Raw genomic sequence first — 25196 nt, forward strand, 5'->3', positions numbered from 1 at the left:
GATTACCGTAAGTCCATGTTGCCGTCTCTTTCTGCATGTCTTGTCGCATTCCCCTCACCGCAAAGGTGCATGGTAACGACTCTCCTTGTCCTTATTCATCCATCAAGCTAAGTTGCACGTAAGCTTCGATACATGTCGATCATCTCGTGCAACTTTATTCAGACACGCCACCCTTTGGACTTCCCATGCCACCTAACTAATGGACCTTCCACGTATATTTAAGTGAATCCAACAAGATTTTTTGAGAAAGAATCCAAGAAGATTAGGGAAGCAAAATCATGTTTGATATGATTCACAGGAGTAATGGACTGTACTCCTGTTTTGGTGCATGTATATGAACTGATTGATGGGTGTAACTTGTAGGATTTTGATCATGAAATATATTGGAACTGATTGATTGTTGAGTTGCTAAGTCTAACATTGGTGAATCCGACGGAATTGTTTTTTATTTTTTTTTTTTGTGCGCGCACACACCCTAATGCATTCTTTGACTCATGCATGTTCCCAACAAAGTTACTGGTAAAGTCCTTTGAAAGCTTCATCAGAGATCTACAGTTACTTGTGGCCTTCATCATGAGATTATGAAATAGGATATAAGCTATGGTATTTCAATGTGCTACGCTAGCTCTTGCTAGTAACTAATACTATTGTACTAATTATTGCTGATTGTAAGAAGAGGAACCAAGAGAATCATAGAAATGTGTTTGGCTAAATAAATTTGTCCGAGGATTGCCTATCGTATTTATCATAAAGATAAGGATTAAACTAGGACGTATCACATTTTGTTAATTTCTAACATTGGTTCTATGTTGAAAATGGCCATGCATGTGTTATTGTGTTTGGCAAAAATATGGTTCAAAACATCCACACCAGTCTACATGTTCTTCCTCTTATTGATGAAAATTTGAGAGCATGACCGAACAAGATGGGAAAGAAGAATTGTGATTAGCTACTCAATGTCAGCTCTTTTAGAGTCGGATGAGGATTGTAGGTTTTTGCTCTTGCCATCCCTACCCTAGACTTCCAATAATAGATGACCAAAACTAGAAAGTTTCTCCACTTTGATATGGATGGAGTTGGATATAGGATAAAATGGAAAATCTATCAACCTGAACCCAAACTATTTATTAAATTGGTCAAAAATTTAGAACCAAATCTAATCATTTTATTAAATAGATAATCTAATCCGACCTACGATGGGTTGAAACAGATCGATTAAATGGGTTAAATAGTTAAATATTGCCGCACCTAACATGATGTCCTAGTAATTAATCATGCTTTAACAAACTTGAAAACCCATTAATCGATGATAAGCTGTCTAAACACCTGCAGCCATCTAGCTGCCATTCAATGGACGCCGAGACTTGCGTAAACAAGCTCTGGTTCCACATGCCAATACCATGCAAAAATAAACCTTTCCAAACAACATTTGGAAAATTTAACAATGGTCAACAAACTCGCTTGAACTGGCAAATTTTATTTCATGAAAAACTACTTCTTCCTTAAAACAATTTGCTATTTAATCACCTCTTATTTATCCTTTTATTCCAACCAAAAAGAATATTTGTGTTTTAAAGATCAGAGGAAATGAAAAGTATCTATTCCATATTCCATGGTTTTGTATTTATCCCATCTTGTATAAAATAATACTCATATATCACATCTAATTAATATCTTGAAATCCTTGTTCTTCTCTGAGATATAGTGAAGCAAAACCAAGACACATCCAAGAAGCCAAACATTCCAAAACACACAATTAATAACAAGCCCGTTAATGACAAATGGATGATCGTATTGTGACAACAGAAAAGTCACCAGCCGTACAAATAATGAACCCATCCATGCCTAGACCTCTCACCTCAAAGAGAACAAAAGAGGGAGAAGAGTAATAATAAATAACTGGCTAAAAGATATGAATAAAAATTAGGGGCATTTGGGCCCGCCAGGCTTGATCTTCCAGCTGTTGTAGCATGGCTTGTGGTGGTGCTGCGTCCGAAAATATTACACCTCCTGCTACACTCACTCGGAGACTCTGCATCCATGAAAAAATATTACAAATCCCTCTATTAATTAATTGGTCACACTATCTAAGAGAAGAAAGTAAAAGAAATTATAACAACACAGTGAAAAACTTGTAGCACAAATAAACTTTGTGGAGCTAGCTAGCTAGCAACTTACGGTAGCTTCTTAGTTCAGGCTTCCCAGGCCATACCTCCCCTGATTATAATCCAAAGATTAATAAAGTTAGAGAGACCTAGAACTAATGTGGCTACTGTAGCATGCATTAAAATGTTATCAGCAAGGCTCACCCTTTGGCTCTTCTTAGCTAGCTCCACCTCCACCTCATAAGCAACCTGCAACCATTAACATGGGAAGTGGGTGAGAAATGAGTATAACTGTGTGCACCTAGTAGGAAACATAAAGCATTTTGTGACATGCTAAAATATGTGGACCCATGAGATCAAGAGATACAAAGGTATAGAAGTCCACCTCACATGAGACCATGGAGAGTGTGGTGAGTAATATGAGGAACAGTGAAAGCACCTTGGCCATTGGAGAGGAAAAGAGAGGAGAAGAGTTCAAAGCCTAGACTACAAGAAAAGGGGAAAGGTGGTAGAAATATATGGGGAAGGCCGTGGATGCATGTCTTTTGGTTGGAGAAGGGGACCGGCAGAGGTTCATGCGGGCTCTGAGGGGCAGCGCACTGCACGAGGGACTACGTGGCCATTATGGGAAAGCTTTCGAGGGGCACCACGACTCCACGTGGTCTTTTTCCATTGGATGGAATGGCGGGAGAGGAGTTATTGTTTCTTTGACTCTGCTAAGATGGGGTCAACGGGAGAAGACAGGTGATGTCGCATAAATAAAACTAGCAAGACCTACAGTTTAACCATAGAAGAGAGACCAAAAGTGAGGAACCACTGATTGGCCAAGATGATTAGAGGAGTTTCAAGTTAGTTTGTTCCATGGGTAGATACTGCAACTGAATTAACGTGCAAAGGGGCAGGAGATCTCGACTCCTTCCAAACTGTCCAAATGTTTCGAAAGATAAACCAAGCCATCAACTGGACCGCCTCATTTATTGCTCGATATTTCAGAGCAGTTCTATGAACATGTGATGTAGTGACTGCTTCTCGTTTATGCCTTTTATTTTTTGGACTCGATTGGATGTACTCTAACACGAGCACTATCCAAAGAAAGAAAGAAAGAAAGAAAGAAACTCTTCTTGACGGTGATTAGATACCTATCACGACAAACTTTCTTCTCGAGTAGTGGTTAAGTGGCATTTGGTGCGATTTGGAGTTTGGACTAAGTGATACTTGCAGGTATAAACATTGTACTGGTTGGTGGAGGAAATATCAAGTGGGGTTCCTGCTTAGCTCTTAAACAACCCAACCCTTTTTTTTTATGAAAAAGAACAAAAATAATAAAAGTAAATTATAAAAATTATTTTGAAGTTTACATTTATTATACTTACATTAAATAGTTTGTAAAACCTATATTTATACCCAATTGAAATCGTTTACCTCATATGAAGAATCAAAACTCATATTAGATAAAAATATTTTGTTAAGTTATCAATTAAAATATTAGATAAAAATAAATCTCAAGAGGATAATCGTAGATTTTTTAAACTACAAGATATAAGTATAATTTACTTTTAATCTCATTTTTTTTATAATTTACTCAAATAATAAATATGGCCCGCCGGCTATGGATAGCCATGGATGCTAGTTGATAGCATTAGCTTAGAAGCAACCCAAAGTATGCACCAACCATGTTGATAGAACTAGGTTACCAAGGCCCATCGTCCTACCTCTCACAGAGTCCAAGAAATCTTTATGCTTTAAAATAGCATCACGGACACAAGCCAAGCCGAGTGTTTGTGGATTCAGAGTCTTTGTCCAAAATTTTGGTATTTGCCAAATCATAAGCATCATTCCCACTGCAGACACCAAATTTATTAACATATAAGTTCTCTTTGGTGGTCAACCATGATGCAAATTCTAAGTAAGAACAAAGCTATATGCACCGTTTTAGGAGATGATCACTTTGTTGTGTTTGGTGCTAAGCAAAGCTAATAAGCACTCTTCCCCTCTTGCTAGCAGTGCGAAATAACATTGGACAAAGGAAAAGTAAATATCCGTCCTTGCTAGAAACCATCTAATCATGGAGTTAGTTTATAATGCGAACCACTTCAGCTAGTACCCACTTGTTCTTGAAAGCTAAGGCAATGGCCACTTATTCCCCTCCCTGGATGAGCACTTGGCTTTTTATAAATAATCACATTAAATCATTATATTAATAACCTTGGAGACAATGACTTTCATGTAAAAAATTCACACACTATGGATGTGTTGAGCTGCAATATTTGTTAACCACTTGTTCTTCAAAACTAAGGAAATGACCACTAATTCCCTTCCCTGGTTGGGTACTTCGCTTTTTATAAATAATCACATTAAATCATCATATTAATAACCTTGGAGACAATGACTAGATCTCATGTGAAAAATTCACACACTATGGATGAGTTAAGCTGCAATATTTGTTAATTGCCAACCCGACGGCATTTGTGCCCAGTTAATTTCATGGCATAATGGTGTAGAATGGAAAGATCATGGCCAATGTTAACAGTACCAAGACCTAATTTGCAATTGCTAATTTAAGTCATATATTGTACTACGACAAAAGTTCGGTCGCCTCCGTGCCTTGCTTCTGAAGAGATTATGACTTTAGGAGCATAATTATGTGACAAGAATGCATAGAGAACTATTATAAATATATTCTAAGCGACTAGAATAGTGACGCACATGATCTAGAGGTAGGATAATTTAATAGCTTCTTGTGATCTCAACAACCATGAATTGTTTTGATTTGTTGTTTTCTTTGCCATGAGATTTATATAAAGACAATGACGACATGGGCTCCATCATCCAAATAATTTAAGTTCGAGGTGATGGCATAATTCGTGGGAGGGCTAGGAGACTATTTCTTTTTGCCTTTATCCATTATTTGACATCCAATTGGGAATTTCAGATTATTGTTATGATTCGATGTTCATCGTGATATGATATCTAATGCAATGTGCTTAGTCCAGGGTGTTGCAAGTTATGTTGTCTTGTATGCATGTGACTTTATGAAGACCCATTTAATTTATTAATATGCTTCAATTCTATAGCCTGATTTGGACATATATATAGTCAGCACCTTGTCATTGCAAATGGTTAGATACGAGTCGAGCTGCCAATTAAATTAAAACTTTACATATAAAGAGGATCTTATTATGTTATGCAAACAGTAAAAATGTTGCATACATATGTTTGTCAATTACACATAAAAATAACTTCAAGGTTCAATATTACTTTGAAATTTTGATGGAAAAATTCAAATATCTACCAGTGGTATTGACCTAATTTGGTTGACTTTGGAGCCAAAATCTCTAGGGGTAAGACCTATTAATTTTTATTCCAAATATTTGTAGAACTCGATATAACTAAATCAAGGCCAACATGTTTCCTCACTCAGAAAAAGGCTACCAAGAAATCCAAATTCAACAAAATGAGTCCCCAGCAATTACCTGATCAGGCCACAACCTTCACCTATCCATTTCCTTTCAAAAAAATAGGTCCACAATTATTCAATAGCTGCAAGTCTTGGACCTGTACCACCCCTAACAAAAGGCCTATCATTAGGTTGCCCATGAAAATGATTCCCTTTAATACAAAACTGGTCCCCCAAAACCCCCTTGCTCTCTTTTCCACATCAAGTCATGTAAACCCTCCTCTTTTACCAATGCTGCCAATTGAATACATGTTTCTCATAATTTAGAAGACCAATTAGGGCGAAGAGTAGATGATACCTAATTAGTACCGTCATCATACTACTCAACCTGCATGACACTCACCTTGAATTGAGATGAGTCGGATGGGTGACATGTATCCCCTAAATTATAATCTAATCACTATCGATTGGTTTTCTAAACTTTTCGACGTGAATGTTAGCAATCAAAGCAATATTATATCTAGTTAAGAGTAGTACTCGTATCAAGGTAGTAGCATCATCAAACCATGCGCATGTAGCCTATCCTTTCTTGTTGTAAATTAGCAAAGTGTTCGCCAGTTAAATTAGAGAATGCTATTATACCAAAAAAATAAATAAGGTACACTACAACCTCCACCACAAATCCGCCTGTCCAACTTCAAATTAAACTCTAAATTCTTTAGTCCAACTATATATTTCAAGTCTCCATGCTTAAATAGATCCCACTTCCGTGCTGTAACCATTTTACACCTCTCAATAGATACTCATCTTAGTTCAACTGAAGTTTTTATATAAAAAAATTTCTACACCAACTGAAGATAAGAGGTTGGAGGTGCTATCCTCTCTTGGTAAAGGCTCTAGGACCGGTTTGGCTCGTGGGAAAAGAATTGAAAAAAATATGGTCAACATGTTGGAGTTTTCAAAGGAGAGATAAAAGGTGGCATTCTGCTATAAATATGATTTTCATATTTCATGGAGAAAAAAAATCATGAGAGACATGCAAAAACTACTTTCGCACCAGTTAAAAATTAGGATTCTTTTACTTTCTAAAACTACCTATAAGTTATCGAAATCATGAATAAGATTTTTTCTTTATTAAGAATATAATAGATATTTCACACAGATGTTTAAACAAATTTAAGCAATTCTGAAATGCACCATTTTTTCATGCTCAACCAAATACGCCAAAACTATTCTCAGAAATTGGTTTCCCTAAAAAAAGTTATTCTGGTGGGAAAAAAATTTTCTCACGAGCCAAACAGATCCTAAATATCTAGACTCAACTTTTATTTGTATCATGGTTTGAAAGAAAAGAATATTTGATTAAATTTCTAAAGTCTGTTACTTGTTATATTAGACATCTAGATTCACCTCGAATGCCTCTATTATGGTTTGAAATATAAGAATATTTAAGTAAGTTGCTAGTCATATTAGACGTCTAGATTCAAATCCTACCTCTACCATGTTTGGAAGATTACAGTACTTAAACAGATTGCTAAAATAAAAAAATATATATTTGTCAAGTTATCAAAGTAATAGGAGTCGTAATCCTAAAGAAAATATGTTTACCAAATTACAGAAATAATACGAGTAGTAATCCTAAACCTAATCTACTTCTAAGGCATAACTATTTATATCCAGCCCCGCTTCCCCAGAGAAGAGATCACCTCGCTTGCGCCTTCCGTTCTTCCCATACGCCCTTCTCCATTATAATATTCCTTCTTCTAAAAAAGCTATGGAGGAGAGCAGCGCGGCGTCAAGGCCTTTGTTTTCCTCCTTCTCTTCTCCTGTTTCTCGTCACTTCCTCGCGTTCTCATCATTGCCGATGGCGGCGTCGGCGGCGGACGTGGCGGCGGTGGGTTGGCGGCGGCCGAAGACTAAGATCGTGTGCACTCTGGGGCCGGCTTCGAGGTCGGTGCCGATGTTGGAGAGGCTTCTGAGGGCGGGCATGAACGTTGCACGGTTCAACTTCTCGCATGGATCCCACGAGTACCACCAGGAGACGCTGGATAACCTCAGGGTCGCCATGGAAAACACTGGGATCCTCTGTGCCGTCATGCTCGACACAAAGGTCGGATTTTGATTCGATTTCTTTCGTCTTTCCGGATGGCAATGTGTTTGGTTTCTTTGTAGTTTATTGTTTCTTCTTTTTCCTAATGGTTTTGTTGTGTTTTGATTTTTTTTTTTTAATCCTTTGCCTGGGATTGGTGTTCTTCTTGGGGAGTTTATATTGTTCTTGTTGACGCGATCAATGTTTGATGGTTTTTTTTTTTTTCTTTCGTCTTATTGTTCTCCTTTTTTTTTCTTGGATTCATATGTTCTGATTCTTGATTATGTTCTTGTTGTTTTATTTGTTGTTAGCTTTTTTTATATGTATGAGGAATTTTGATTCTTCATATTCTCTGCCTCTCCTTGTTCTTCTGTTTATCTCTGTTCTTTAATGCTTTCCTTTTTCCTTTGGTATTCTCTGTTTATCTCTATGATTATTTTGCATGAATTAAGTCGTTTGTATGTGATTCCAAGCAAGATAGAACATGCTTTTAATGATTTTATTGTCTTGGCTTTGATGTGGAAAGATTTTACTCTAATCACAACTTATTATCTCAGTTAGGGTTTTACATTGTCTTGGCTCCGCCAGTTGTTGCCATTCTTAATTTCCTACGTATGTATTTTATTCCTACCATTATGCATGTACATGGCATGTTGTCCTCTGCTACCAATCAGTTCGATACTGGATATTGATGCCTTCTATCATTGGCTGTCAGTGCATGCATAATGCCTTAATGATGGAGGCTTTTGTCACAAGTGATACAATACATGCACTGCGATAATCTCAGGTTGGCAGCTCATATTATTATTGCCACAAGAATTATGCAGCTGCTAACCGTTCTCATTTATTATGAACCACCTTTGGTTAGAATTTTCTACTAAAACCCACACCTTATAACTACCGTTAGTTTTCCCATTGTTACTGGTAGATAATATATAAAGGAACTGTTTCTGACATGAAAGGTGCTAAAATTTCGATGAAATACTTTATAATATGTTGTTTATACCATAAATAAGAGAAATCTTTCTAGATTATCGAATCTAGCAGTCTCTTGGCTGTGATGGACAAGTGTTAGCTATTGATTTTTGAAGTGAATGCATATTTGGTTTTTTTTCTTAATGCAGTAACTATAGACACTAAAAAGTCAGCTGAAGCATTTGGGGAAACGTTTTGATGGTTGAGAATATATCTCTAAATAAGATGCTATAAATAGCACAATTTGTGAAGCTGTAAAGATGCTGTTTGAACTGCAATGCTTTCATGTTTCCAAAAAGAAATGCGTAATTTTAGGAGCATGGAGCTCTTTTACATGCTATAGGGGATTTGAATCAAATTCATTTTGATGCTTTGAAGTGAGAAGAGCTCCATGACAGTATAAAGAACCTGTTAGGCTGTTAATTCGATAAATGTAAGCTGCTTTTTTTTTTATGATTTGGATGATATCTTGAGCTTCTTTGCAAATTTGCAGGGCCCGGAAATTCGAACTGGTTTTCTGAAAGATGGCAAGCCCATCCATCTCAAAAAGGGACAAGAGATCACCGTCACAACTGATTATAGCATAAAGGGTGATGAGAACATGATATCTATGAGCTACAGAAAGCTAGCCGAGGACTTGAAGCCAGGAAGTGTCATACTGTGCGCTGATGGGACGATCACTCTCACAGTTCTGTCGTGCGATAGGGAGTTAGGTTTGATCCGCTGCCGGTGCGAGAACTCTGCTGCTCTTGGCGAGAGGAAGAACGTAAATCTTCCAGGGGTCATCGTAGACCTTCCTACAATCACAGAGAAAGACGAGGAGGATATCCTTCGGTGGGGTGTTCCAAACAAGATCGACGTGATAGCTCTATCTTTCGTGCGCAAAGGCTCTGATCTTGTGGAAGTTAGAAAGCTACTTGGAGAGCATGCAAAGACCATTATGCTGATGTCCAAGGTCTCTAATTATTCTGTCCAGATTTTATTGTAGGATGTTAGTACTTGTTCGAGTTTCTGATTCACAGTCACCTTTTGCAGGTTGAGAATCAAGAGGGGGTGGCTAATTTTGACGACATACTTGCAAATTCGGATGCTTTTATGGTGGCCCGAGGCGATCTAGGGATGGAAATTCCGATCGAGAAGATCTTCTATGCGCAGAAGGTGATGATCTTCAAGTGCAACATGCAAGGAAAGCCTGTTGTTACCGCAACCCAGATGCTGGAATCCATGATCAAGTCCCCTCGCCCCACCCGAGCAGAGGCCACCGACGTCGCCAATGCAGTTCTCGATGGTACCGACTGCGTGATGCTCAGTGGAGAAACGGCTGCCGGCGCTTACCCAGAGTTGGCAGTCCAGACGATGGCACGGATTTGCTCGGCGGCAGAATCCTGCGTTGACTATGGAGCAGTCTACACGCAAACTGTGGCTGCTGCACCAGTTCCTATGAGCCCATTGGAGAGCCTTGCTTCGTCTGCAGTTGGAACGGCAATCTCTGCCAAGGCAGCCCTGATCTTGGTCCTGACTCGGGGAGGAAGCACGGCGAAGTTGGTGGCCAAGTACCGGCCGTCGATGCCAATCCTGTCGGTGGTGGTTCCTGAGATAAGGACGGATTCATTTGATTGGTACTGCAGTGATGAGTCTCCTGCAAGACACAGCCTGATATTCAGAGGACTGATTCCACTCTTGAGCGCTGGAACAGTCGAAGCCTCTCATTCAGAATCCACAGAGCAAGCACTTGAATTCGCCATGCAGCATGCGAAGGCTGCAGGGCTCTGCAAGCAAGGAGACTCCATTGTTGCGCTGCATCGTGTAGGAGCTGCATCAGTTATCAAGCTGTTGACCGTCAGCTGATTGAGAATACTCCACCAGTCACCAATTTTGCGAGGGGCTTCTTGATCCTCGGACACTGCCCAAATTGATCATCTGATGCTGCACAAAGCAATGGCATGACCCGTGTTTACTGTTTTGGCGGCACATGATCAGCAGATTTTGTTTCTTTAGCTTATACAAGTGCTGACAAGAGCCTGCTTTTAGTCTGTAGTAGTCAAGTCTAAAATCTTCTAGTTGATGGTTCTGTTTTTTTTTTTTTTTTTTTTGAACAGTTAAAATTGTTATAATACATTCAGCCATTCAGCTTAAACTCGTTATTTTTCATAAGGAAGAAGGTACTCAGTATAATCTTTGCATTGATTTTCTGAACTTTAGATTTGTTGTCTGCTCTCTCTAGTTTCAAGCATAATTTGTTTCCCAAAGCTAATATTTTTATGAGAACTTGCCCATGTTATCTCCAGGCCATGCAATGCAGGAATGCAATTTTGGCTTTGTTCACCATTTTTTAACCTGTACGCTTAAACCAGAAATCCTTTGGGCAAGTGTGAGGAAGGGTGAGTACAAAAAAAATGATCGTAGTACAAAAAAAACTGTAAGCACTGTTTTAATAGATAATATAGCTAAATAGCAAATGTACAGTGATTATGAATATTTTTAATTACACTCAAATTCATCTTTACAAACTCGCATACATGATTGGATTGCTATAGTATATTTTGTTATTTGTTTTTCAAGTAAAAATTTACTTTCAAAATAATGGATAAAATTATGTAAAAACTTATGCTTGATCCAATAAGGTGGTATATAGCTCACTCTTCTCTTTATTCTTTTCAATTAAATAAGGCTACTAGGAGTGAGGAGGGAGAAACTAAGTGAAGGTCGGGACAATAAGCTCCAAGCACAATAGCAAGCTAATTATAAAATTAGTTTATGACTATGAAATTATGGGTTTTTTAACTTTGAATGCTAGATTTAAATGCACTATATCTTTTCAAATAAATAAGGCTACTAGGAGAGAGGAGGGAGAAACTAAGTGAAGGCCGAGATAATAAGCTCCAAGCATAATAGCAAGCTAATTATAAAATTAGTTTATGACTATGAAATTATGGGTTTTATAACTTTGAAAGCTAAATTTAAATGCTCTATATCGGCACCTCTTTGTTTAATAAATAAAAAAATGGACTATTTTTATTATTGTATAATATATATATATTTCTTCGATTTCGTGCCATTGTGGACGACAGTACCACAACTTTGTGATATACCGAATTTTGGGTATGACAATTTTAGTCAACAGAGAATGTATCAAATATATATCTATTATTTTCATTGCACAATGGTGATCACAAGCAAATAGGAACCGTTAGATGCCTTCAATGAAACAAGTTCTATTGCCGATAATGAAAAGAGAAGTTTTAAATGTAGAGGCTGTCCTTGTCCGCATCCTGTGGACAAACCTTTGCTAGAAGCAAAATAGTTTAGCCAAAAAAAAAAAAAATCACATAGGATGTTCTCTTAATTTTTCCAGTATCTACTCATACATGTCACGTTACACCATCCGAGTAACAGAGATTAAAGATTGACACCAATACATATTAGAGCAATGATATGGTATCTCAAAAAATCACTTGAATTCACTTAGAAATCATGCACCCTTCACTCTACTCTATCATATGGCACACTTTACGATGATGCCAATTCAAGGGAGCAATAAGAATACATCACTATCTTTCGAGTTCCAGTATTTTTTTTATTAAATTATAACTAACCCCACATTTAAATAAGCAAAGTTCTCAAATTTGGCCTATGAAATATGCAAAATATCATCAGTACACTAATATTGGTTTATAACGGGCTTACATCCACAATTTCTTTTCTTTAACTAATATTTTTAACTAGTAATTATACTTGATAATTAAATCATGATCCAAACATAAAACCAGATCAGGCCAGAGTTTAAACATGACTCGATCTGATCCGGCCCAATTCCAGCCTTAGGTAATAATAGACTAATAATATTTATAATTAGTTCACTCTTTTATTAAGAACTTATATATTTGTTGTTGTTTTCATCACTACTATCTTTCACTCTTTTCTTGTCTCTTGTGAGCTGTCACGGGGAACAAAAATCATATAGAGCGGGCATTAGACAAAAAAATATGGGGTGGGCTTTCTATTTTGTCATATTTTCTTTAGTGCATATCTTAAAGTGGAAATCCAAAAATCATAGATTTTTTTACTAACGAAGTCATTAGTTTCGTGATTAAAAAAAATGCAGTACATACTCCATGATTAAGTAATATATACAAAGTAAATTACTTATTTAGCAAATCAATATACACATCTAAATAAATCGATGTTTAATTTTTAAAATAATGGTGTTTATCAATACACAGTACATGGGCAGATGATATATAGTTAGCAAACTAGTCATCTAGTAACTCAATATATACTTACAAGCATATTTATATATATTTTTTAGAATATTATATTCACTAATATATTATATGACTGGTGATACATATTCGTCGACTTTCTAATACATATTGTAAACTTATCTGATACACACCTAGCGATGATCCAATACACACTTTTAGATAAATCAATATATAATTTTTAAAACATATCTTTTATCAGTACATATTTTATGGCCAAATGATACACAATTAGTAATTAATCATCTTATATTTATTTTTTTTAAGTTACAAATTTGACGAACTTTGTTAATAGCAAGAATCTTATTTTTATTTAATTTTTAATTTTTTAAAATAAGTGCTAAAAAAATAGATCAAAATAAAAATTTTATCTCATAACGTATTTTACGTTGCCCGCGGCGTATGCGTTTTGTTCGCCAGTAATTGGGGTGAGAGAGTTGTCTCTTGGGAAGTAAAGCATCCAATGAGGCGGAGGACTCCGAGCCCGCGTCGCCCGCTTCCATCGAGCGACCCGGATCTCGCGCGCTGGCGAGCGAGCGAGCGAGACAATGAGGGACCACCAAAGAGGGAATCCTTATGGATCTCGCGTCGGTATGGAGACCATTTAACGAGCTCAAGAATCCGATTCCGCTAGCTCTCGCCTTCTCTTTCCGTCGTTTCGTTGATTATCTATAGCTTCTGATCCCCTTTTCGCTTTTTTTTTCTCATCAAATTCTGCTTTTATGACAGTTTCTTCGATTTCTTTGCAAGATTTTGATCTGGTGTCTATTTTTTCCGTTTCTTGGTCTGGTTCCGATCATAAATTTGCAATCTTGATAGACTTCATATTTGATTGAATTGAGATATTTAGCTGAATCCTTTTTCTTGGATTGGGATGGGCCTGTAGAGAGTTTTGGGTGATTGGCTTTTGCTTGTAAGTAGGGAGTTCTTTATTCATTGTTATTATGATGTTTTCTTGGAGAATTTGTACCCATTTGCTTGTTCTTTTCGATATGGTTTATTGATCAGTATTCAGTACATAAATAAATGGCGACTTGTTGTTTGGTTAGCTGATTCTTGAGTAGGGGCTTCCTGGGTTCTTTACGCTTCTTCTTGCTTCCATGACTTTTATGTGTTTGTTTCTGCTTCTCAATCAGTTTATGCGGATACTTGTTCTTGAGTTGATAAAAATTTGATGTTCTGGTGCTAAATTTGGCCTTATCTTGTGGGATTAGTGATTGAATGGGCCATAGAAACACACAGCCATATGGACTTGTAAGCCAAAAATTCTTGTCCTGTTCGCTCTTCCTTGTGATAGTCCTGGTTCTCTGCTGTATCCTCTTCTGGGGTTCCACTGCCCCACCTGCTCCCATCAACCATAGCCTCTTACCCAATGAAAAGGCCTTCTCATTTATCGAGGACCAGAGAATTCCTCTCAGGGATGAAATGGGGGATGACCTGTTATTGAACCATGGGATCTCTTCCTTGGCTCAAAATCAACCTGAAGAACAAGAACTCAAGAAATGCGATCCGAGCAAGGCACTCTTGAAAGTTTTCATGTATAATATGCCTCCTGAGTTTCACTTTGGTCTGTTGGGTTGGGTGGCTGATGGCAAGAGTGTCTGGCCTGATATCCATACTAAAATTCCATCCTATCCTGGTGGATTGAATCTCCAGCATAGCATAGAATACTGGCTTACATTGGATCTTTTATCGTCAAGATTTCCTGATCGGAGAGGCCCATGTACTGCTGTTAGAGTCGAGGACTCTCGTGAAGCCGATGTTGTGTTTGTGCCATTCTTCTCATCTTTGAGTTATAATCGGTATTCGAAGATCGAACGACCAGAAAAGATTGGTAGGAACAAGATGCTGCAGCAGAAGCTGGTTAGTTATTTAACAGCTCAAGAGGAATGGAAAAGGTCAAATGGGATGGACCATATCATAATGGCACACCATCCAAACAGCATGCTGTTTGTTCGGACGTGCTTGTGGCACTGCATGTTTATTCTTGCCGATTTTGGAAGGTATATTCCACATGTGGCTAATGTGAAGAAAGACGTTATTGCTCCTTACAAACATGTGATAAAGTCCTTTGCGAATGACACATCTACCTATGATGATCGACCTACTTTGTTATACTTCCAAGGTGCCATCTACAGGAAAGATGTAAGTCCTTCCCAGTTACTCTTGTTTGATAATTCTGTTTTCTCTCATGTCATCCATTCTTTATAGCTACATTAGCACTTTGATGGCTAATAGTTGTAGTTTTACAATTCCAACTGATTAGCACATCATTCAATATAACCAACTGGTGTATATCCTTCACCACTTATGGATTAATTAGAGTTTGTGCAATTTGTTTGATGAAAGATAACTTTTGTAACCATGCTAATGTCTAATTGAGGAAAATTTAACTTGTTAAATGACTTTGTTAGATTATAAATAGGCCTAAACAGCAACAATGTAAAGTTCATCTCACAAAATTTATGGTCATTCAAGAATACAAATATTTGTGTAATTCAAAGTCAAACAATGCATAGGGAAAATATCTAATTTTAAAGGCAAAGGATTGATTATGAAGAAAGAAACTAAAAAACTAAGTGATGCACTTCCAATAGTAAATCTTTTCTTCCATGATAAATAGGACCACAAGGACTTTATTGGTAAAATGACAACAATCTTCTGAAGTTGTTTACATGATATTGTTGCCCGAGAGGCTATATAAATATATAGTTTAAGCATCTTTCAAGTACCAATTATTACGAGTTGAATGATTAAAAAGTGTATTCTAGTGCACGAGGCTTCTGCCACTGCAGCATGTGTGGAGGGTCAGATGTACGTAGCCTTACCACTATATGTGAAGAGACTGTTTCTATATTTCGAACTTATGACACCTAGGTCACAATAGAGCAATCTTACCATTACGCTGAGGCCTACTCTCTAGGCGTTGAATGGCAAGAAATTCATATTTTTGTTTTGGAATGTATTAAAATGCAAAGCCTGCTTGAGATGAACCTGTGACTTGCTAATCATGATCTCATATCATCTTGTTACCTTAGATTTGGTGGTTAAGGTGTGCTATTGATAGTTCATATTTTCCATCTGTGTGATCAAGGCATTTATAAATGACTCATCTGATATTGATGATCACCCAACTTTGTTTCATTTCCAAGGGGCCACAACCACCTAGGGAAAAGGCCAAATGTTTTCCAATTAATCTGGTTTTGGTTCCTTTCTTTCCTTTTATGTCCTTTGTAGTTCCATTAGCAGTTTGATGACTAGTAGTTGTTCTTTCATCATTTCAACTGATCAGCACACCATGTCATATTATTTATTGTTTAATCAATTAGTCTATCTGTAACCTCTCATGAGTTTTAGCAATCTTTTAGACCAAACATAATTATTGTAAACATGGTACTTGATGGAAAATTCAACTGGTTAATTGTCTCTGCTGGATTTTGGATTGGTCTAAATAATGGTTGTATAGAGTTAGCTCCTTAGATATATCGTCAGCCCTTCGCTCAGAAAAAATGCAAGATGTACATTGTAAGCCAGAATATCTATTTCTGTACTACAAAGTGAAATATACCCGATTATCTTTCTTTATTTTATTTGAAAAGGATGATACATACATAGGGGAAATATCTAGTTCTTAGAGGCAAACTATTTCTTATGGGGAAAGGAAAAAGGATTGCTTTACGTGTATGTGTTGGGGACTGCTATGGATTTCTAGTATTAAGCCTCCAACAGACTTAAGTAGGAAAGTGACTACAATACTTCTAAATTTTGTAGAAATGACCTCATTCCTGGAGTAGCTGTTCAAACGCACACAACAAGATCATCTTATGTATCCCCATTATCAGGAATCAAGGGAACAGGCCAGAATATCTATTTCTGTACGACAAAGTCAAATATACCCGATTATCTTTCTTTATTTTAATTGAAAAGGATGATGCATACATAGGGGAAATATCTAATTCTTAGAGGCAAACTATTTCTTATGGGGAAAGGAAAAAGGATTGCTTTGCGTGTATGTGTTGGGGACTGCTATGGATTTCTAGTATTAAGCCTCGAACAGACTTAAGTGGCAAAGTGACTACAATACTTCTAAATTTTGTAGAAATGACCTCATTCCTGGAATAGCTATTCAAATGCACACAACAAGATCATCTTATGTATCCCCATTATCAGGAATCAATGGAACAGGCCCGAAGTTATGTCTTTGCTTTGGAATGTATTAAAATGCAAGCTGTGGGATGAGCCTGAGACTTGCTGCTCATGACTCTCTATCATTTATTCATCTTATGACCTTGGAATTGGTGGTTAAGGTGCACAACTTTAGTGTTTGTTTCTTCTACTTATGCCACATCCTTTTGTTTTGATCATTATAATCTACTCATTAAGTACTTCAATTCATAATCTACCATTTTGAATTTTAGATGAACTCCCAGAGCGGTGGTCTTATCAGATTCTGATTCCTAAACAAAGTAATGCACCCTGGGATCTCAGCTACATCTTGTGAGACAATGATACTTGTTCCTTTTTGATTTTTTTAATACTTGATTTTTTTCTAAGACTTGGATATCTGTTCATAGCTGATGCGATATCACAGTCTATCTTCAGCCTTCCAACAACATGGACCATAATTGGCTAAGCCCAGTCCTTGCCAGTGGATCATATGTTTGGTCCAGCTCTTATTCACCACAGCCAAAAATTTCCTATTTAGCGAGAAGTTTGCTTTTGTTTTTATTTTAATGAGGACAGCAGTCTTGTGTCCTTGACTTTAATGGCCTGTCATGTTCAATGTTTGTTTGGCAATTCAGCACTTCATCTCATAATTCCTTACAGTAAGCATTGCCTTCTTCCCAATTTCATTGTACTCTTTCCAAGTCTAGTGAGTTTCTTAATGGCTGCTCCTTGTGTGCATGAACTTAATTGCATAGCCAACTAAGTGAGCTAAATATCCTACCTGCTAGTAAGTTTTATAACTTTCATATAAGTGTGCTTCAAGTGCCCAAAGTTTCCTTTGCATAGATGCTAGCACCAATTGGAAGTATTGATGTCAGGTTGAAAATCAATTGTAAATATCTCTAGTTTTGACAAATGATACTTCATTTGTATAACCCATTTGTAGAGCCAACACTGCAGAAATGGAACAATACAGAGATGGATGAAGCTTCTTGGTTAATGATGCCATTTTAGGATTCAAAATTTAATTAGTCATTGATTACCTCATTACAGGAGTCTTTCATGGGGGCTTAAAGTACTCATCAATATGAATGAGATACTTCTATAAGTCTATACATCTTTTGATCCATGGAAGAATCATCAATTTACTGGTTGAAACGGTCACTGTATGCAAATTCTTCATTAATTATGGAGAGGAGCAATTCCTTCAATTGAGTTATTCTATTTAGTTAGTGAGTCTAGATTCCAACAAGTGACGTCTGGGTCTATTATCAAATCACTGTAGGTTGATTGTTCCTCACTTATATCCTTCTTACTATTGCATGCACTCAGCACCAGACAACGCACTAATACTATGAGGACCTGCTAGCGTGTATTTAGTCCCATATTGATTGTATGTTGGGAAGATCTTGGTACGTACATGGGACCAAGAAATCGAGATAATACCTTCTTGGCTAACCCTTTTCGGCGAGATCTGGATTGTTACAAATGGTATCATAGCAAATTTGGATTATGGCCTTTATGGACTAGGGGATATTGCGACACAGGTCCTTTTGGGGCTGACCACGGGCCATCGTGGTATTTGTGATTGGATTTGTAACCTTAGTCTAGCGAGGATGCATGTACTTAAATAAGGAGAGTGTGTGAGGACCCGTGCCAATATGTGTTTAGTCGCACGTTGATTATGCGTTGAGAAGATATTGGATACTTATACAGGACCAAGAATCCTAAATAATACTTTATTGGCTAGCCTTTTTGGGCGAGGTCCTCGATCATTACAAACATCCAATTGTTTTCAGCCATTTTGCATACCTTGCCTCAATTAGCAAATGCCTATTGTAGCTTGGATTGAATTCCAGAGATGGGGGACCATTTCTCTGTTGATTGTGATGACTAAGGATTTTCTAGGGTTGTACCATCATGGAATTTGACGATGACAGTAGGATTTTCATGAGGATGCCAAGAAGATTTTCATGAACCGAGCACCATTGTATTTTAGCCAACCAGGAGGGTTTAATTGCCTAATGCTGGTATTTGTGCAGTTTAATTGAACTGCATTCAGTTGCATTCTTAGAGCCAGGAACTTATCATCAGAGAAAATAGACACCAGGAAATTGGTACCTTATCTTGGAACATTACGAAGAGGTTGAAGTATCATGTTCTTCTAGTATGTCGTGTCTCACATAGGAATGGTCTCCAATGCTATTACTAACTTATATTTTTGAAGTTAGCACGGAAACCTTAGCAACGAGGATTCAATGCAGTTGTCATTCCATTGCATCATTACCATGCGATTGTGAATTGTGAAGAGTATGCTGGTTATAGATTGGAACAGATAGAAACTGAAGTCTGCTTTCCAGTGTCCTATGTGTATCACAATGTTCTTTCAACCAGTAAATCTAGATTCTAGGTCCATCTTGTGCTGGAACTTATTTAAGCTGAGGTTAATTGCTACCTATCCGTCATTTATTATAAATTTTACTTTACAAAACTATTGTGCAATGATATATAAATTATGTGTGTATATTCACACAGTAAGGTAACGATTCCTAAAACTACCGAGCAGTGATGCAGTCAGCCTTTGATAGATGATGAATTGATTATGCTTGGGTTTGGTTTCTGTTTGGCGGGTCTGAAGATGAGACGACTCTCTACTTGAGATCTAATTTCGATATAACAAGAAGCATCTCCCTTTCTTTATGTAGGCTAACCATGGTTCATGATTCACTGGCTAAGATGTTTGAAGAATTGTATACTTTCCCTAAAGAGTGGTTAAATATTTTTTTTGTCTAGCAGATGAAGATAACATTCAAACATTTTATGTCTGATATGCTTTGTCAGCAACATCTCTATTTTCCAGATTTCTGTATTTTCCAAACTGTTAAGCTTTTGGTAATCAACAATGTCATGAAGTTGGCCCTGAGTAATTGAGTTTGTGCATGTCTCTCAAAATATAGCAGGTCTTGTGTAACATTCATTACCTTGTTCTTTTCTCCAGCTCTGATAAGCTTTTAGACACTCTTGGCCTTTCTTGCAAATTAGGCCTGTAAATTAGTTATATGCATTTTTAATTCTTAAAATTATATTTCGCTATAATGAATTTTTCCTTGTCTACCTCATCCATTTTGGTATACCAGCATGCTAGTCAGTGAGCCATGTATATCTGCGACATCAGATAAAGTTGAATTTTGTCTATTGTTACACTGTTGAGTTATTCATATGAGGTTCTGATATTTTGACATTAAAGTGTTACATATCATAAAAGCTTTATCTTTAAAAATAGAATTAAGAAATGGAGTCTTTAAATTTCTTGGTTTCTTTTTTATCTCTGTTTCTTTTTCAAGTAGTCCTGATTTTTGGTTAATTAACAGTCATCTTGATTTCACCCATAGGGGGGCAAAATTCGACAGGAGCTCTTCTATCTTCTCAGAAATGAGAAGGATGTACACTTTGCATTTGGCAGTGTTCGAGCGAATGGGATCAATAAAGCTAGCCAAGGGATGCGTTTGTCAAAATTCTGTCTTAATATTGCTGGGGACACTCCTTCCTCCAACCGCCTTTTTGATGCCATAGCCAGCCACTGTGTTCCTGTCATTATCAGTGATGAAATTGAACTTCCATTTGAGGATGTCCTGGACTACTCTGAATTCTGTGTCTTTGTCAGCGCTTCTGATGCAGTCAAGAAAGGTTTCTTGATGAAGCTGATTAGAGGCATAAGCCGAGAGGAATGGACGCGAATGTGGAATAAGCTGAAGGAGGTTGAGCACTACTTTGAGTTCCAGTACCCTTCTCAGAAGGATGATGCTGTCCAGATGATCTGGCATGCAGTAGCTAGAAAGGTGCCCGCGATTCGACTGAAAGTGCACAAGTCTAGGCGATTTTCTCGTTTTAAAATTGGGAGATAGAATGCCAACCGAAGTATATTTTACATTGAAAAGTGGCCGCTGGAGTGCTGAGGATCTTGTTTCTTATCATTCCTCCAGCTAACAGTTTGCTCTGAGGATATGAGGAGAAATTTGGGATCTCTCAGTATACTAAACAGAGTTGAAATTCCATCGTAGCGGTTTCTTCTCAGACTGTAAAGTTGCAGGGGAATAAAATGCTGTTTTCTCAAGTGGAGAGTTTGAGCATTTATTTTGTAGTTTTGGACAATAAACAGTAGGGTGTCAATTGGCATCATTTCATTTGCTTGTACTCCCAAGGAAAGAAACATTAGTGCCTTTTCCAATTCAATGTCCAATTAGAGGAGACATATCATTGTACCATCAGAGCCACTGAGATAAAGATTGACTCGTTAAACATAGATGACGGTGGATGTTTACAGTGTTCAGCGAGTGGTAGCTGTCTTCGAATTTATTCCTTACAGATTAAAATGACTTCTTTATCATCTTCTACCACAGACAAGTAGAGCTGCTAAAGAAGGCTACAATTTTTTCTTTCCATCTGCTGCCATAGGTCACATAATTTCTTTTCTTCAATTTTTTGCCTTTTTCATTGGTAAAGGCTTATAACTAAGGTGCCTATAGATAGTTTAGACCCAGTTTGGGATCATTATAATTTTTGATTTTTAGTTTTTAAAAATAAATATGAAAATCTAAGGGGAAAGAAAATTTATTTTGTAGTGCAGTTTTATTTCTTATTTTCAAAAATTTAATTTAGTTTTTTACCAAAATAAAAGGTATTAAAAGTTTTTTAAGAGAGAAATAAATTTTATTATATTTTTGCTACTGGCATCATCACCATCACCACCATTAGTGTCTTCATTATCATCATTATCATCACCATCATCACCATCATAATCACTACCTACTATTATCACTGATGCACCGCTATCATTTAATTTAAAAACCAGTTAGTACATTAAATATGCTTTTATTCTGATTTTTTTTTAAAAAAAATGAAGAAACAAAGATTATGCTTTCAGGTTTTAAAAGATAAAAAATTAACAGTGATGCGAAAGGCAACTTTCCGTTGCCTGGCAACCTGTAGATAAAAAATAATCATTTAGCTCTTCATCTTGCAATTAATCTCTCCAACCTCTGATTCCTTTCCATTTCCGATTTTCCAAGTTCCACAAGATTCTTCTGATCACCTGCTGTCTAAGTTACCAAAGATTTGGTCATGTCATCTTTCTCATCCTGTACTTCTTCATCATCTTCGTTCTCCTTGTTTTCAGCTTCTTCTTCCACACTACCAATATCTGAGGACTGTATGGAAGCAACATCCGAGTTGTCTTTGGAAACAGGAGCGGGTTGAGGAGGTTCATAGTCTAAAAGTGGGTGAAGCTCAACTAGCATCGGTATGATGTCAACGATGGAAGCAGCATCCGGCGATGAGTTTCCACCTTTTACTATGATTTGTCTCCTTTTTATCTGTAGAGGGAGAGTAAAACAAAGGATTATATATGGTGCGTTGTGAAGTCGTCCTTCACCCAAATAATATACTAGACATGGGAGCAAGAGCATACGCCAGGTGCAAAAAATGGGGTCCAATGAGCCGTCTGTGGAGACTGGTAAGACATCACATTAAAGTCTTGAATTGCGTTTTAGTCTGATTATTGGGACCAAAGTATAACCATGCACCTGTGACCTGTCTCACAGACTCTTGGAGCTTCTTCTTCTTCTTCTTCTTTGACAAGTACATGGTCTTTCTAAGCTTCGACAAGTACATTTTGCTATGCTTACACAGTAATAAAAAGGTGGAAAAAATTAGGCATTTTGACTAATAATCTAGTCCAAGTGACTTCATAAAACAAGCTTTCTGCTTGTTGACCTTAATCTAGGACATTGTTTGGGTGTTTTGTGCGTGTGTCAATAATGCTAGTAGTGGCACTCTTTGCGTATTGATGTTTTTTTTATATATATAAAGAGAGAGAAATTAGCGCAAATGTTGGTGGTCCTCATGCAAGCAAAAGTTTTGGAGCATTGACTCATTTTTTGACCAACCTGCATTATGATCCCAAAATCTAGCTGAAAGAATGCAGGATTGGGTGCTCAAGCAAATAGGTCGGTCGAGAACTGAATGCCAAATGCTCCAAACCTGTAAAACAGTGTGTCGTTGGGTGTTGGAAGCGTACGTGGATGTCTTCAGTATCTTATTTTTCTCACTAAACAATATATGATTGATTGGTCTTCCTCTTGAGTAACATTTCCGAGCAATTAGATCATTGGTCACATATGCATTTGCACGAGTAGTTCATGTTCTCTCGCATGATGGCAAGCCGATCATTGAGTCGATGTTCATCGATGAATACATGATGACAGATGGAAACAAAAAAAAAAACCTTCTTGCCGGCTTGATATGTGGAGGATAAGGTGACATGCCTGGTTTACGTATGATACCTTCATCGTCTTCATGAATAAAATCAGTTTTTCTCTTTATTAGTCCTTGGTCCTAAATTGTTGGAACAAACTTGAAAATGATTTTAAGCTGAGATAAAATGGAACTAGTGGCTTGGCTTGATAAGATGTATGGTTTCTACTTTGTGTGTGTATATATATATATATATATTATATTAAGATTTAAAATAGTATATGCTTTGTTTTTATCATTTGGATCAATTAAGTATTAATCTAGGTTTGAAATTAAGGTTGTAATAAGATTGATTCAAACTTGAATAGATTTCAGCTCAATTTAGATAAATCATGCTGATTTATTACACTTGTGTTCGGCTCAATTCAAATTTAATCTTGAAATGAACTCGAAATACCAGCAAACGAATCAAGCTTGGTCTCAAACTTCAAGCTAGAGAGATTAATTTTCAGACCAAACTTCGACCAGATTCAAGCTCGGCAAGATTACACCCCACCATCTAATAAATAGCACGCTGTCTGAAGAGACATTAGTCATCGTCACCACCGCGGCGAAGCACTTGGGCCTTTCTGCAGCATCGTCATTACCACCTTATGCTGCAAACGTTTAGTCCCACATCGGATAGAGAACTCAAGGGACAAGCGAGGCGTCTCTATAAAACGGCTGGACCGGGCTGCGTAATGTTTCATACCTTTCTCGGCCTTTTGGCTAAGATCAAGTGTAGTATCTGTTCTTATCAGTTTAATATCTGATACGTGGGCCATCGGCCCACTATGATATTAAATTAATTTATTGTGGGGGAGGATCCACCACGATGGCTTGCCATCGGGGCCCTCGCGCGTCGCCCATGCGTTGCACTACTGCACGGGCCTGGCGCACCCCAACAAAACTTAAATCAAAATTTGGATTTTACTATTTTCACTTCGCTTGTGTTTATGGGGCGTATCAGCATCCAACTTTGTTTTTGTGTTCCGTTCAGGTTTTAATAAGGTTGCAACAAAATCAAGCTTCGGATTGACGGTAACATTGGTAGTTAGGTATTTTATTCAACGCATGGTTTAATGGTTTCTCCCTTTGCAGATATTTTGGTCCAGCCCTGAGTCTTTGTAATCAAGCTTTGCGTGGTGATTGTATTTGTGAATTTAGTCATGAGTTAATTATAAAAATAAAACATTTAGAAAATTAAAATCTGGACTAACCTCACTTCCTATGAACAAACTTTAGTTTTTTCAGATACAGGCCTGGAAGGCCTATATTCCTATTGGCATGTTAAATGGCTTGGTTGCACCTTTTCTTTGTAATAGTCTGGGATCCTAAAATTATTGGTACTAGCTCTAATTCATATTTAGTATTGGCTTTAGCATTGATATTTTGTTATCGAGTTCATATAAGTAGTATAAATTTATAAATCAACACATGAGTTGAATATGATGGTAAAATAAAGGATTTTCTTTTGCATACTCTCAATTATAAAAAAATATGATATATGCGTATTTATCCATCAAAACTTTCTGAATCTCTTGCATCAGATTTTTTGTCTAACAGCATTAATAAATTATTGTTTTAGATATAAGATGATTTTATTGCATTGATAATCATAAAAAAATTATGCAAACATACTTTTACAATACAAATTAAATGTTAACTTTTTTATGGATATTTATACAACTTAAAACCGTTGGTTTTTTACCATTGGCCAAAAAGCTAATGAAAAAGTTATAATTGTAAAAACAATGATGATTTGAGAGATATATACAAAAATAGTAATCCATGAAAGAAAACTGTATATTAAGTTATATTTATAAGCGCATATATGCAAAAATTCTAGAATGTTAAGACAAAAATGTTGACTTATGAGACAGCATTCATGATATGGTAAAGTCTACTGG

The 25196-nt window shown here is 37.0% G+C and overlaps 2 protein-coding genes, 1 long non-coding RNA gene and 1 other non-coding gene across 4 annotated transcripts; 3 read left to right on the plus strand and 1 right to left on the minus strand.

The window, feature by feature from the left end:
- Nucleotides 1–1772: 1772 nt before the first annotated feature.
- LOC149753053 (uncharacterized) lies at nucleotides 1773–2652 on the minus strand. The gene is made up of 3 exons (XR_016396083.1): nucleotides 2310–2652; nucleotides 2179–2217; nucleotides 1773–2032 (listed from the first exon to the last, which is right to left on the minus strand). It is a non-coding gene; the product is annotated as an uncharacterized LOC149753053 (long non-coding RNA).
- Nucleotides 2653–7417: 4765 nt separating this feature from the next.
- Nucleotides 7418–10448, plus strand: LOC103709122 (pyruvate kinase, cytosolic isozyme-like). The gene is made up of 3 exons (XM_008794326.5): nucleotides 7418–7612; nucleotides 9060–9521; nucleotides 9602–10448. The coding sequence occupies exons 1-3, from the start codon at nucleotides 7463–7465 to the stop codon at nucleotides 10412–10414; spliced, it is 1425 nt and encodes a 474-aa protein (XP_008792548.4). The 5' UTR covers nucleotides 7418–7462; the 3' UTR covers nucleotides 10415–10448.
- Nucleotides 10449–13240: 2792 nt separating this feature from the next.
- On the plus strand, nucleotides 13241–21298 carry LOC103709086 (putative arabinosyltransferase ARAD1). The gene is made up of 2 exons (XM_008794276.5): nucleotides 13241–14973; nucleotides 20388–21298. Exons 1-2 carry the CDS (start codon nucleotides 14050–14052, stop codon nucleotides 20898–20900), a joined length of 1437 nt encoding a protein of 478 aa, XP_008792498.3. The 5' UTR covers nucleotides 13241–14049; the 3' UTR covers nucleotides 20901–21298.
- Nucleotides 21299–23994: 2696 nt separating this feature from the next.
- LOC113462851 (U2 spliceosomal RNA) lies at nucleotides 23995–24191 on the plus strand. The gene has a single exon (XR_003386083.3). It is a non-coding gene; the product is annotated as a U2 spliceosomal RNA (small nuclear RNA).
- Nucleotides 24192–25196: the final 1005 nt, after the last annotated feature.

Source organism: Phoenix dactylifera, chromosome 8 (genome assembly GCF_051530095.1).
Source record: "Phoenix dactylifera cultivar Ajwa chromosome 8, Ajwa_hap1_PhDact_Kaust_v1.1, whole genome shotgun sequence".
NCBI classification, from domain to species: Eukaryota; Viridiplantae; Streptophyta; class Magnoliopsida; order Arecales; family Arecaceae; genus Phoenix; species Phoenix dactylifera.